Genomic DNA, 13,029 nt, shown 5'->3' with positions numbered 1-13,029 from the left:
ACCCTAACCCTAACCCTAACCCTAACCCTAACCCTAACCCTAACCCTAACCCTTAACCCTTAACCCTTAACCCTAACGTTTGACCCTACCACACCGTGACGGCATCTGCTATCTCATTGAGCTTGCACATACAGCCGTTTTGCACCATTTGACACATGTTTCATTAAGGAACCAAGACAATTGGAGCAACTTTTTCTTGTCGCTCAACCTTGCAATGGTCCCCCCTTTGGTTTTGCCCAATTTTGCACTTATTCCACCCCTACCCGCTCAGTATGCTTTCTACATGCCTGATATCTTGCATACACTAGTTTTTCATGTTTATGCACCTCTCTACACCATTGGATCACCCAAAATCTGAAAAAAGTACTTTGACCCTACCTCGACCCGGCCTGCCAACCCTACTTTTGACAGCATGTCCCGACCCATTTTCATAGGCAACTTGCGTAGGGTCACTTAATGACTCTTACTAAACACACCTGTGACTATCTATTCACGCATAGAAAAGGGTATGTTTGGTCGCTAACCCTAGGCGGGGATCCCCTTGTAATCTCTACCGCCAGGCTCAGTCTTCGGTACCGTACCGCTGACAGTGGTGAACTTTCTTGAGGTGGTTGCTGACTTCCTTGTACGCGATGTTCAATAGCAGCTGCAGGTAGCAACCTGGGCGCGTGCAGACCAGCAGGCGCGGATGCTCCACCAAGCGCAGGCGGAAGCGCTCCAGCTCTGCGGTGTACTTGATGCTGTCAGGCATTGTAGCAGCCGCTGCATCTTGATTGGCAGCAGGGAGCGGCGGTGTGCTACAAATTGAGAAGGATGATATGGTGTCAGTTGGAAATACTACAGAGTGATGTGTGGAGACGCGTGTTGCACATTGATAATGAACTTACACAGTGCGCTCTGGAGTATCATCACCGCCGTGATCATGGTCATCATTGACCATGGCGCCAAGGATGGTGTGGATGTCACCGTCATCAACTGGAGAAGTAGGCTGAGATGGCTGAGGCATTGCGTTCAGGAGTATGTAGAGACAGGTTGCGGTTTGTAGAGAGAGTGTTGGTATGTAGAGGATAGACGGCGCTCAATCATGGAGTGTACGCACAACACTGTATATATATGTATGTGTTCTCCTGTGTAGGCCAAGAACAGCTCACAGCAGCATAAGTCTGTCTGCCGCTCACCGGTTCCAATTTTCAAAGACCAGACGGTGAGGGCCAGCGCAGATCAGCAGTGTCAAAAGTTTTCCATTCTGCATGTACATGTGCTGCTGTGAAAGGGTGACGGACAAAAGACGCCGGTAGCAGACAGCCACACTTGCCGGTGAGGGACGGACAAAGGGAAGCATGATGTTGGCGGTGCATGCGCTCAACTCAAGTGGTGAACAAAGGGGTCTGGAAGAGCGCACGTGGAATAGCTGCGCTGGTCAGACGTGTAGTGTGTTGACCGTCACCAAGGCTATTTCTGCCACGCGCAGTCAGTTGAAGCCAAGCAGCTCTGACAGACGCGTGGAAATGGGAAAATTGGGCAGCTCTGGGAGACCTGAGCACGCACAAGTGATTGGAAGTGTGTGTGTTGCGCTGCGCTTCAGACCGTGAGCGGCAAGCGCTCTCTGTGAATGTATTGCACTCCTCTCAACTTGATGCGGCGCTGCAACCCTGTGATAGTGTGCTGTGCGGCAGTCAACAGTAAACTGGCGGTCAGCGCAGCAGCGCGCCAGTCAGCTGAACATTTGGCGGCGGCAAGCAGGAAGCACAGCAGTCAGCGCAGCGGCGGTCAGCGCAGCAGTCAGCGGCGCAGGGGTTGGCAATGGTCAGGCGCAGCACACCAAGGCGGAGCGCCAGGCACTTGAGCCGTCTTTGCGCCGCCAGCTAAAATTGGAGGAAATTGACGCGTCTGCCAGGGTCCTGTGCGCCGCTCCAGCCAAAACAAAATTGGATCGCCACCGGCATGGGAGCAGTGTCTTTCTCTGTGTCCGCCGCGGTTGGCGCACCTTGTCTCCACGTGGGAGTTGGCGGGGCGGATTAGTGCGCTGCCCAGCATCGGCGCCCCACTTGCTAGAACTATAGTGGTCATGTTTATACATTTGACCGGCATCGGACTCGAAGTTGAGTGATTGCCAACAATTTCTGGGAGCTGCGTTTCAAAGATCGTTAAGGGAGATAGTGAAACCGGCGTTATGCTCGAGACGAGACACAAGAGAGTCTGGCGCAACAAGAGCCGGCGTGAGCACTCCGCCCTGTGCTGCCAGGGAGTGGAGGCGTTGATGATCCTGGGCGAGGGCCAGAGCGACTTCGGTAATCATGCGAGCAGTCATGGAGTAACCTGGTCGCCGGTGCAGTCAGACGGTCCGAACAACGTGTTTGTCATGTCAGTGCGCGAAATTTGCGAGTTCCTGAATCAAGTTGTGGCGGAAGGAACTTACCTGGATCTCCAGGCGCAATCATGGTACACATGGCCGAACGACCGTCTGAGGCTGTTGCCACGGTTCGACAATCCGTTTGGATTTTCTGCTGGGTTTGGACAGAGGGGCCATCTCCACCCTTGGCGAATTTGCGAACGATGCTGCGGACAGACGATGCGTTCACTAAGATGAAGCCCGTCAGATATTGCGACAATGCTTGAATGTAGCCGGAAAACAGCCCTGGGCTGCTGAGCAGATCATCGTATGCAAAATTGGGGCCGTACGCCTCTACTGATAACGCATCCGTCAGTAGGGACCATGTGCGGTACACCGTCTGTCGAGATCGCGATGCAACAAAGAGTCAGTCTGTCGTGTAACGTGTTGAACGCAGAAATGCAGAGAATGATCACTGACCCGGATGTTATGAGGGCTAAGCATGTATGACGTTGCGTACCGCCCGACATGCTTGGAGTATTTCGGCCAGCTGAAGCGGATCGACTGGTCGCTCGTGGCATGGGAATGAACAAGGCGACCTGCATCTACAAACATGAGCTGTCGATGATCATTGTCAGCCATGTCGCAAGCCGAGAGGAGCGTTCCTGTTGAGAAAGGCGCCGCTTCTTTGAGCGTGGTTGTAGCGCTGGTGATTGTCGAATCCGTACGACCTTGCAGCAGATGGCGACACGCCAGGTAGGTGGTGAGATCCGACGGAAGACTGTCTAGTCCGCAAGAGGGTGCGATTACAAGGCCAGCCGCTTTGGCAGACGAGTGGAAGCGTTTAATTAGGATCTCGTTGTAGCCAGTCTCGCCGCTCAAATCGACGTAGTGGCACTTTGCTTCCACACACGCGCTGACCACCTCTGCTCCTCCCAACATCTGGAATGGACCTACAACATTGATGACACACCGCGCTTGCGAGGCCATGGCAATCAGACTGGCTCGGTCGTTTGCATGGGCCTGAATGGTGCCGACAGAGGACTCCAAATCAAATTGGACGCGAAGCTTCTCGAGACGCTCAATCGATCGTCCTGCAATCGCCCAACCATTGACGTCGGTATGGCGCGCCAGATACTGAACGACAAGCTTGCCTGTGAATCCAGTTGCACCAAACAGCACGACATCAAAGCGTCTCGAGCCTGCGTTCATCTTGGTTAGCGGAGATGAGGTGAGTAAATAAGAGAAGGCCAATCGGTGCGTGTTGTGGGTGTCGAGAGAGAGAGAGTGCGTGCATTAATATTGGGTTGACTGCGAGACGTGCAGCGCTCTATATAGGTGTGCCACAGAGAGGATGGCCCGTCCGAAACGCGGACTCGGTACCATCATGGCTCCAGGTGACTTTGCTTGCCAGTCCCTTAGTCAGGCTTCTGCCCGGCCCAGCGGCCGGGTGTTCTTTTGTTACTTGTCTTCTTATTTCGATGTTTTTGAGGAGCGCTTCGAACCTAGACTGATCAAATTGCTCCATTTTGCCCGTGAGGTTACCACCCAGCGGGGTCTCGCAAGGGTTCATCACCCTCACCAGTTCAGTGCTCGGATCAGAGGCATCTCTTCAAACTCAGCTACTGAATCAATCATCTCTTATTCGTGATTATTCTGCATTTCATGTGGGCAAACCTTACAACAGACGAGCATAGGCAGCTTGGAGTCAATCACCTTGCAGTAGCTCGGCCCATTTTCACGCATTGTCGATACACCTTTGAAAGCAGCATCCATTTTACACGTGAACTGAGGCAGGACGCATTCACCCTTTCGGCTGCTCGATTTATGTCCAAAGCTTTGGAGGTAGAAGACAGCTCTGATCTAGCTTTGATCGAACTACCAAACGCGCGACAGGTTTGGACAACTCGTCTCATTTATTCGATCTAGCCCTCGGGGGGGAAGATCCGCATGATCTCCGGCACAGCCTGTCCGTTCTTTGGGGAGAGAAAAGGAAGCCGCGGACTTGATCATTTGAGCCATTCTTGCAGCTGACTCACAAGCAGCGTGCGACCAGCTCTGGCAGCGCCCGTGTCTTTGAGAGGATCCAGCAATAGGAAATCGTGAATGATTCCGCCGAGACGAGCACTGAACAAGTCATGGATCAAGTGTGAGGGTGGGTCATGTTAGCCTCTGCAAGCTACCATGTCCGCGTTTGAAATATGCTGCGCTTACCTAGTCACCTGGACACCGGAGCTGCGCAGCTTGCTAGCAAACTCCTCCGCGTGGTCGCGCAAGACGTCAGCCTCGGCAGTCAAGATCAGAGCCGGCGGTGCCTTGCTCAAGACCTCCTTCGTAGTGCGCAAGACCGAGATCCTGGAATTGTTGGGCTCGGCGTCATTGACTCCGGTGCTGTATTGCTCGAAGAACCTACAAACCACAAAACAAAATGTATGTCAATGACACTGTAGCATCTTTGCGCGCGCTATTGAATTTTGCCAGTACAAACCATTTCATAGCATCGCGCTGGAGAAAGTAACCCTTGGCAAAGTCGTTGTAGGATCCGGAATCGAACGAGAAATCGCAGACAGGGTATAAAAGCGCCTGCCCCCGGAGTCGATGGCCGGCATCTTTCAAGGCAGTCACAGCCGCCATGTTGCCGCCAACTGAGTCGCCTGCGATGGCAATGCGGCCAGAATCCCTGTTGTATCAGAAGAGTAGCGCAACGTCAAAGAAAAAATGATTGAGCCTAGGTTTCGCGTGCACTGACTTGTGATGTTTTTGAACGAGTCTCACACATTGTGTTTCTCGCTATTCGCAAGGATATACTCGAACGCTTGCCAGACTTGGTCCAATGCAGTGGGGTACTTAGCCTCGGGCGATCGGGTGTAGTCAACGGCGAAGACTGCAGCATTCACGTTTTTGGAAATTTCGCCCAGTAGACGGCCAAATGCGTTCGGGCTGCCAAACACCCAACCCCCGCCGTGGATGTAAAACACGACGGGGAGTATTGCGTTGTTGTCTGTCTTTGGCTTGATCAGCTTGGAGCTGAAGTCCGGAAAGGCAATAACCTCAGTGGTGATTCCATCGGCATAATTGATCGACTCTTTCTGAACATCATTGAAGATCTTTCTGCCCTCCTCCGGCGGAATTTGAAACAAAAAGGGAGGTTTGGATGTGGCTCTGCAAATCGGATCATGGAAAGTATCAGACCTTCAGCAAGATGCCAATAACGCAGACGGGCTCAACGAATTTTCAAGGACCTACTCGGCAAAGCTCTGAGCGGCGGGCTCCAAAACTATGTTAGACATCTTGACGGAAGATCGAAGTGTTTGGATGTAGTCTGCTTCGAGGAGATTCTCTGGTCGGGCATATATATGTCCGCAGAGCTAGTACTGTCAGGAGTACGATGCACGGTCCAGCCAAAACGCCAGTACATGTGCGCTCCCGCTCACGTGTCCAGCCTGCCTTGATGTCGAAATACAATCGTCAGGAGGTTTTCAGACGCGTAACGGCAAATCTTGACCACAAGTGCAGGAACGGCTGGGAACGTTCACAAAGCGTCATCGATGGGGTCTGAGCGGACCTGGAGCCGGAAGCCACGAATCAACCTGAATGGATGTGGACAGTGCCAAATTGAAGATGGTCACCACTCGGCAATACGGAATGTCACAAGACTTGTTGTGCTTATCGGCGGGGAATTACCATAAACCAAGGGATGCATTGAAATGCCTCATGCCTCACGTGCGTTGCGTCACCTGACACCAGTGTAGACTGGGACGTAGACTGAGTGCTCAGAAATTGCCGAACTTGTCGGAAGCGGAGTTGTAGTGCAAATGCCGGCTATGTCCGTGCCGCACAAGAGCGGGAACGATGACAGGGTCCGGTGCCACCAGATATCCGCTTCGCGCTCAGCCTCCATAGATCTAAAACCTTTCTTTGCTGGTCCGTACCGAGATCTTGGATGGTCCTTTGAAAACATGATACCTTGGCATACTCACCGAGATTCTTCCGATGCCAAATGCTGGAACCAGAACGAAGGTGAGAGAACACAAACAGCGTTGCAACAGAGGTGACCGTGTCCGTGGCACTTGTACGGCATTTGGGTTATGCGACCGAAACCGAGGCGCTCAAGATGGTGATTGCACACCTCGCAGTTCCGTCCGAGCAACAGATCAATTGTCGCAACGCTCCGGACTTGTGCCGAGCGCACAGGGTCCATGTTCCGTGACCGAGCAATATCTCAAATGGACCTACCTGAACATCCCGAAATTGGATTCTCTCTTCCCACGTCCTCTCCATACATTCTTCCTCCACAGCCAGAATTACCTACATCATGTCTGGCTACAGCGCATCCAGGTCTGAGGACATGGCTCAAATATGGCGCATACACAAGAAGGGTTTGCCTCCTGTCACAATGCAGTTAGATACGGTAGCCATAGCTGAGCCTCAACAGGACGAGGTGCTTGTCAAGGTCCACAGCGCCGCAGTGAACCCAGGTGAGTAAGGCTCAGCTTTCATATCAGATTGCCACTTCTTTGAAATCCCCGCACGACGTTCAAGAGAATGAACTTGGCAACCACACGTTTTGATCTCGTTTAACAGTCGAATGGAAGATTGCGGCGCACGCACCAGCTTTCATACAGAGATTCCCAAGAGGTATGGGCACGGATTTCTCTGGCACCGTCCTTCGCACTGGACCGGGCCTCACCTCGGAAGAGCTCGAACTTTACAAACCTGGCACGTCTGTCATTGGTATGGTCCCAGTCGAGGTCTCACTAAAGAATGGTCAAGGAGCCTTGGGTACACACGTATGTGTGGGTGTCAAACAATTAGGAGCTGTGCCCCCATCTCTAGAGGGACAGCTCAGCTTGCAGGACGCGGCTGGCCTACCACTCGTAGGAACCACAGCCATGGCACTCGTGCGTAGGGCCCATGCAGGAGACAAAGTGCTCGTTTGCGGCGGTAGCACGAGTGTTGGACTCGTTTTACTTCAGCTGCTGAAAGCCGAAGGGGCTGGCTGCGTAGTTGCGACCGCCAGTGGACCTAAAAAGGAGACGGTCAAAGCGCTTGGCGCGGACGAAGTGATTGACTGTGAGTATCTTTTGGGCGTTCTGTCCTCAAATTCCAGGCATGATGGCGAGATTGACGTCCCGCACAAGCTTACCATCTATCTTGACATGCCTGGCAGTCCGTGAGAACGATGTCGTGCAAACACTCAGGCGTGATCACTCGGCGAAACCATTCGACCTGATCCTGGACACTGTGGGCGACTTTGCGGTCTTTCGCGCCTGCCCGGCATTCCTCAAAGAAAGCGGTGAATACGCCAATGTCGGCGCTTCCGACATGCGACCAGATGGCTCCATCTGGTCCATCCTCAACTTTTTGCGTAACATGACCTCGATCTTTCTCCCTTGGTGGCTTGGCGGCGTACCGCGCAAATCGACGCCGGGCGGCTCCATTCGCGACGGTCTTCCCGAGTTCATCGACAAGTACCTGGTCAACAAGTCAGTCAGATGCCCCGTCGACAGCACTTTTGGCTTCCAAGATGCCCCAAAAGCATACGAGCGTCTCATGACGGGTAGGGCATTGGGCAAAATCATCGTAAAGGTGGACTAGGAAGGAGCTGCTCAGCGAACCGGCCGCTCCCCGAACGCGGCTGAAGCGACGTCGAAACATGGGGAGAGCGAATGAGAGATAGACGCAATCTCACGTGGATACAAAGACTAGCGGTCAATTTAAAGTCTCATGCGTATCGTACACTCTGCGGGCAGACAGGTCAGGCTGATTCAAACTCGGCCACTTGAACAACGCCGAGCTCCTCGACTGAGATGAATTTGAAAAGGGCTGCGAGAATTCCAATCTGATGAGGACGACAAATCGTTTGCACACATGGAATAAAGCTATTGAATCTCCCAGAATAGCCGCTGCTGTTTGGCGGCCTCGGCCTGCTCCTTGTCGACTGCTGGACTCGACTTCTTCAGCTCTCCCACCACTGACGATAGCGGAATGAGCTGCGTATCCTGCATGATCGTTTTGAGGTCCAGATGCCCGTTGTCGGCGGTTAGCTCTGCGTTGACAGGTGATGGCGAGCCCGAGGAAGAGGAGGAAGGCTTTGCAGCGCTACTGTTGTCCATGGCATTGCGGTAAAAGGCCAATTGGTCGATGCGAGCCTTGGCTGATTTGCGACCCTTGGATTGCGCGTATCCTGGCTGTTTGAGCTCGACGGATTCGACGACAAGCGAGACGCCATCGTGCGAATTGCCCCACGAGCGTGACTTGATACCACCGCGTTGGCAGCCTTTGTAGGCGATGAGCTTCGGTGCGATGCGCAGGATGACCGAAAGATCGCATGAGATGTCTGGACGGACAGCTACGCTTGCTGACTGCTTATCGAGCGAGGCAGCGTCCGACATTTGTACGTCTGCTGTACTCCCAGCAGCAGTACCGCTGGTGGACCCAGCCAGCGTCAGACCGTTCCAGGCGCGAGCAGCCCGACCCGGAGGCACCCAGGCAGGAATACCCTCGGCTTCAAGCGACGGACCTTCGACCCACCCCGCATGGACACACATGGCCAAGACGTCTGAATCATCGGTATACACATCCGTGCCCCACAGCTTTCGACGAAAGAGAGGGTTGAGTCGCCAGAATCGCCAGGGTGAGACAGCCTCGCTCGAAGCGCTCGTCTTAAGAGCCATGCCGTTCTCGGTCGGGGCAACGGTGACCTCGCCGGCTGTCTCGCCTTCCTTGGTATCCGCTTCAGATTTCGTCTCTACCGCCGCAGCAACACCATCCGGCTGCTTCTTTTCTTCAGAGCGGTTGACTTCCTCTCTTGCAGATGACTCTTGAGAGATGCCTGGAAGCTTGTGTCCGAAAAGTTGCGCTTCAGCGATACGTTCCTCGATACGCATCTCGAGGCTCATGCGTGCATGCTCCTTGCCACGCCAGCCTAGTTTCCAGTTGTTGCTGGCGCCGTTGAGCGCGACGCGGCCGCGTTCGCCTTCCAGGAGGTCCTTGAGCGGATCGCCGACTTGACAACGAGCTAGGCACTCGGTTTCGAGGCTGCGGTACTGCTCCCAGTGAGGGCCTCCGCGACTTCCGCAGCTTAGCAGATCGCCTGGAATGCGCACTTCCAAGGTCGATCCAACATTGCGAGCAAGCAGCTCGGCGGGGAAAAGGGGATCGACAGTAGGATCGTAAATCCACGAGCCGAGGTGGCGCACCGGACGCCCCTTGTCCATGCCAATGAGATGACGTGGCAATGGATCGATCGGAATCTCGGTCACGGATACGGTGGTATCTTTGTCGGCTGCTGTTGTCGGAAGCGCGGCTGCATCAGCTTGTTTAGCAGCGACAGAGACCGTTTGCGAGGTTGAAACGGTAGCGACGGCGGAAGCATTGGCTTCGCCTGCATCCTCTGACGCGGGAGGAGCTTGCTCGGCGGCTATAGCAGGCGCGACACCCGCTAGCTCGGCTGCAATCTCTTTCTTCTGCTCTTCGGCGAGCATGTCGAGAGGCAGACGCTCGGCTCTGCGAATAGATTCGTCGCGCTCGCACAGCTCGAGATAGAGCCACACGGGCTCGCTATCGACTCGTGGACCTGCGTTAGGGTCACGAATCACGTGAGGCTGGTGTGGCACCATGGCTTCAGATCCTGGACCCATACCGCCGCCAAACATGGCAGGATGGATGGCAGGAGGAAGAGGCATGCCAGGTGGGTAGCCAATGGCGGCAGCGGCGGCGTGGAAGTCAGCCATGTTGGGCGGACGACCGTAAGCAGCTGCCTGCTGTTGTGCGGTGGCGATCAACGCTTCCTCCAGACTGGCAGGCGGAGGCCGCATGTGAGAAGGCAACTCGCCAATGGCACCGGGATGCATGCCCGCAGCAGCGGCGGCGGCGGCGGCGGCGTGGGCTTGTGCTTGTGCCTGGGCTTGTGCCTGAAACTCGCGTTCCTTTTCGCGCTCCATGGCTGCCATCTTTTCGGCATGCTGCTTCTCGCGACGACGCTCTCTACGCTCGCGCTCCTTCTCCTTCTCGCGCTCCTTTTCCCTTTCACGTTCCTGCTCGCGTTCGAGCTCCCTCTCCCGTTCCTTCTGTCGTTCACGTTCGAGTTCTTCGATGCGAAGACGCTCGCGTTCGCGTTCACGATCCATCTCACGTTCGCGCTCTCGCTCCAGCTCGATCTCGCGTTCTCGCTGCTCCCTTTCCCTGAGGCGAAGCCGTTGTCGCTCATGTTCGGCTTCGTATTCGCGTTCTCGCTGGAGAGCCAGCTCGCGATCGCGCTCGCGAATGTCTCGGTCAGAGGCAGGACCTCCGTAAGGCGGTATGGATGGTCCACGATGCTGAGGTCCGTCGCGGAAGAGAGCACCTCGTTCACTTGTGGGCGAGAGAGGTGCTCGTCGAGGACCAGATTCGAGCTTGACAGACGACTCGCGAGAAGAGCCCATTGGAGGCGGAGGACCTGATCTGGGATGGCGATCAGCTTCAAAGTGAGACGGAAGGGGTCCGCTACCGCCGGGTCCACCTGGCCGGGACTGAGCAGGTGCGGAGGGCTCGCGAGTCGGTGCTTGCTTGACCTTGTCCTTGCGACGATCGCCATCGCGGCTCTGTGTTGGGCTGGCAGGAGGATACGGCAGAGGTGGAGGAGGTCCGCGCTCATCATATGGCCTACCACTGGCAGACTTGGAGGAGGGAGGGCCGAGAGCGCCGGAAGGAGGACCTCGAGGACCGTATCGATCGTAGGGATCGTCCATGACCATGGACTCACCATGCATGCGACGGCCATAACGATCGCCAGCCATCATTTCGCGTTCTCGTTCGCGATCCCTTTCGCGCTGCATGAGTTCGCGCTCGGACATGTGTCCATCGTAAGGGCCGTGAGAGAGGGGTGCACGCATACGTTCAGGCGATCGACCAGCGGGTGGGAGCATGCCGCCGGCGTGACCTGGAGGCATTGATCCTGACCTTGGGTCGTCGTAAGGACCGCCGGGATAAGGAGCGTGGCGAGGTGAGCTCTCAGGGCCCATGGCGGCGAGCGGCACATCTGCGCTTTGTTCGCGGACTCGAGCGCCGGCAACTCCAGCGCGATTCGAAAGGCCAGGAGCTGGACTGCGTCGTGGAGGTAAGGAGGAGGCGTAGGGCTCGCGAGGACTTTGATTGAGCTCGCCGGGCATTCCCGAGACTGGACCGCCGACAGCATAGCGCATGTCGCCACTGAGTGCACGCCCGTGCTGAGAAGGCTGCATGTCGGGACCTCCACCGGACCTCTGAGAAGCTCTCCATCGCATCTCGCGCTCACGTTCGAGTTCGTACTCCCTCTCGCGCTCCCATTCGCGCTCCTTGTGGTAGGCAGAGGCAGCGTCATCGGATCCGCTCCACTTGCGACGAGGAGGAGCTGATTGAGAAGACGGGCTGGTGGATACGTGGCCGTATGGCATGTTCGGGGAACGACGGTCGTTTGGGTGGTTCGGAGGAGGCGGATTGCGCGATGAAGGTCCTCCAGCGTAAGGTGGACCGGCGCGAGCTCGATCTCGTTCGCGTTCGCGTTCCCAATGTTCGCGTTCGCGTTCACGCTCCCATTCCCATTCTCGTTCACGGTCGCTTCGTGCTCTATCGCGTTCGCGGTCGTACATCATGTGCCTTGGATCCGATGGTTCGGCAGAACCTGGTGGGCCGAGAAGCGAGTGCATGTTCATAACGTCCGACCGAGGCGAAGGAGATGGACCTGGACCTGGACCTGGCTGCCTCCACCGATCTCTTGCGGCGTCGTCCATGGCAGAAGAGGTGCGAGAAGGCGGTCTCAGAGGCGGCAGAGGGCCTGCACCTGCTGCCGCGGATGGAGAGACGGGATAGCTACGTGAGGACGTAGAATGGTAGGAAGAAGAAGCACCTGGCGGTGATCGCTGATGATGAGGGGGCGGTGGCGGTGGCGGCATGATGTGACGCGGCACCAAAAACTACACTCGTACGGTGATGCCTGGCCTATCGATTAAACTGGTCGCGATCCCAGAGCTGGGTGGCCGAAGTCTCTGTGACAATGATCTTCACACGACACCGGTGCAGATGAACAAGCAAGAGACAACCGTGAGTAGACAGACGCTGATCTGCTTCTGTACGATGCTGAAGAGCGGATCGAATCAGATTCGGTGGATGATGTCGAATGGCTTTCGAGACCGTGGTTGTGGTGATGGATGAGGGACCGTAAGAAGAAAGAAAAAGAAAGCCGAAAGGTTGAAGTGTGATGAAACGAGACGTCGGTCAGACGCACGCCCGTTGGCTGTGCTCTGCTTTGCTTGCCTGTCTTCCAAAATATCCGCGCGTCTTGCCCTGCTGATTGTCGCAGGTCTGCAATTTCGCCGGTCAGAGACGAGCGACAGACAGCGCACGCGCCCTTGACCACCGTCGCATCCGTGTCCAGAAGGATTTTCATGCATGGCAGCAGTCGTATCTCGTCAAGACGCTCCGCTTCTTGCGACGACCCAACCATTCGAAGCCGGATGAAAATTGATTTTATTTCTTAAGAATTCGCTTGATTGGCTCTGCCCTCGCCCTGACATACAGCATTAAATTGAATAAAAATTAAGAAACAGAGAGGCGAGAGAAGCTTCACCGGCGCCGTTGCCGCGTGACAACTCTGGTCTGCCCCTTCGAAAGGGTCAACCTCTGTGCTCAGGCCAGCCAACAATTCGGAAAGTTGCCCGACCGGTTTCGCTCGAGTA

At 55.4% G+C, this 13,029-nt stretch overlaps 4 protein-coding genes across 4 annotated transcripts; 2 read left to right on the top strand and 2 right to left on the bottom strand.

Annotated features, from left to right (window-relative positions):
• Nucleotides 1-562: 562 nt before the first annotated feature.
• PHSY_000498 (alpha/beta hydrolase fold-3 domain-containing protein) lies at nt 563-5,622 on the bottom strand (the record flags this gene model as incomplete). The annotated part of the gene is made up of 8 exons (XM_012331136.1): nt 563-797; nt 888-975; nt 2,420-2,732; nt 2,813-3,544; nt 4,555-4,741; nt 4,821-5,012; nt 5,108-5,494; nt 5,579-5,622. 8 exons carry the CDS (start codon nt 5,620-5,622, stop codon nt 563-565), a joined length of 2,178 nt encoding a protein of 725 aa, XP_012186526.1.
• Nucleotides 5,623-6,147: 525 nt separating this feature from the next.
• On the top strand, nt 6,148-7,930 carry PHSY_000497 (hypothetical protein; the record flags this gene model as incomplete). The annotated part of the gene is made up of 4 exons (XM_012331135.1): nt 6,148-6,352; nt 6,631-6,810; nt 6,917-7,066; nt 7,443-7,930. The coding sequence occupies 4 exons, from the start codon at nt 6,148-6,150 to the stop codon at nt 7,928-7,930; spliced, it is 1,023 nt and encodes a 340-aa protein (XP_012186525.1).
• Nucleotides 7,931-8,214: 284 nt separating this feature from the next.
• Nucleotides 8,215-11,946, bottom strand: PHSY_000496 (hypothetical protein; the record flags this gene model as incomplete). Its single annotated transcript, XM_012331134.1, has 1 exon — nt 8,215-11,946. The coding sequence occupies one exon, from the start codon at nt 11,944-11,946 to the stop codon at nt 8,215-8,217; it is 3,732 nt and encodes a 1,243-aa protein (XP_012186524.1).
• A 52-nt stretch (nt 11,947-11,998) lies between these two features.
• On the top strand, nt 11,999-12,818 carry PHSY_000495 (peptide methionine sulfoxide reductase; the record flags this gene model as incomplete). The annotated part of the gene is made up of 2 exons (XM_012331133.1): nt 11,999-12,094; nt 12,654-12,818. 2 exons carry the CDS (start codon nt 11,999-12,001, stop codon nt 12,816-12,818), a joined length of 261 nt encoding a protein of 86 aa, XP_012186523.1.
• Between the last annotated feature and the right edge of the window lie 211 nt (nt 12,819-13,029).

The sequence above is a fragment of the Pseudozyma hubeiensis genome, assembly GCF_000403515.1.
Source record: "Pseudozyma hubeiensis SY62 DNA, scaffold: PHS7, whole genome shotgun sequence".
Taxonomy (NCBI): Eukaryota; Fungi; Basidiomycota; class Ustilaginomycetes; order Ustilaginales; family Ustilaginaceae; genus Pseudozyma; species Pseudozyma hubeiensis.
Note: the sequence above shows the minus strand (reverse complement) of the source record. Positions and strands in the feature narration are given on the sequence as shown.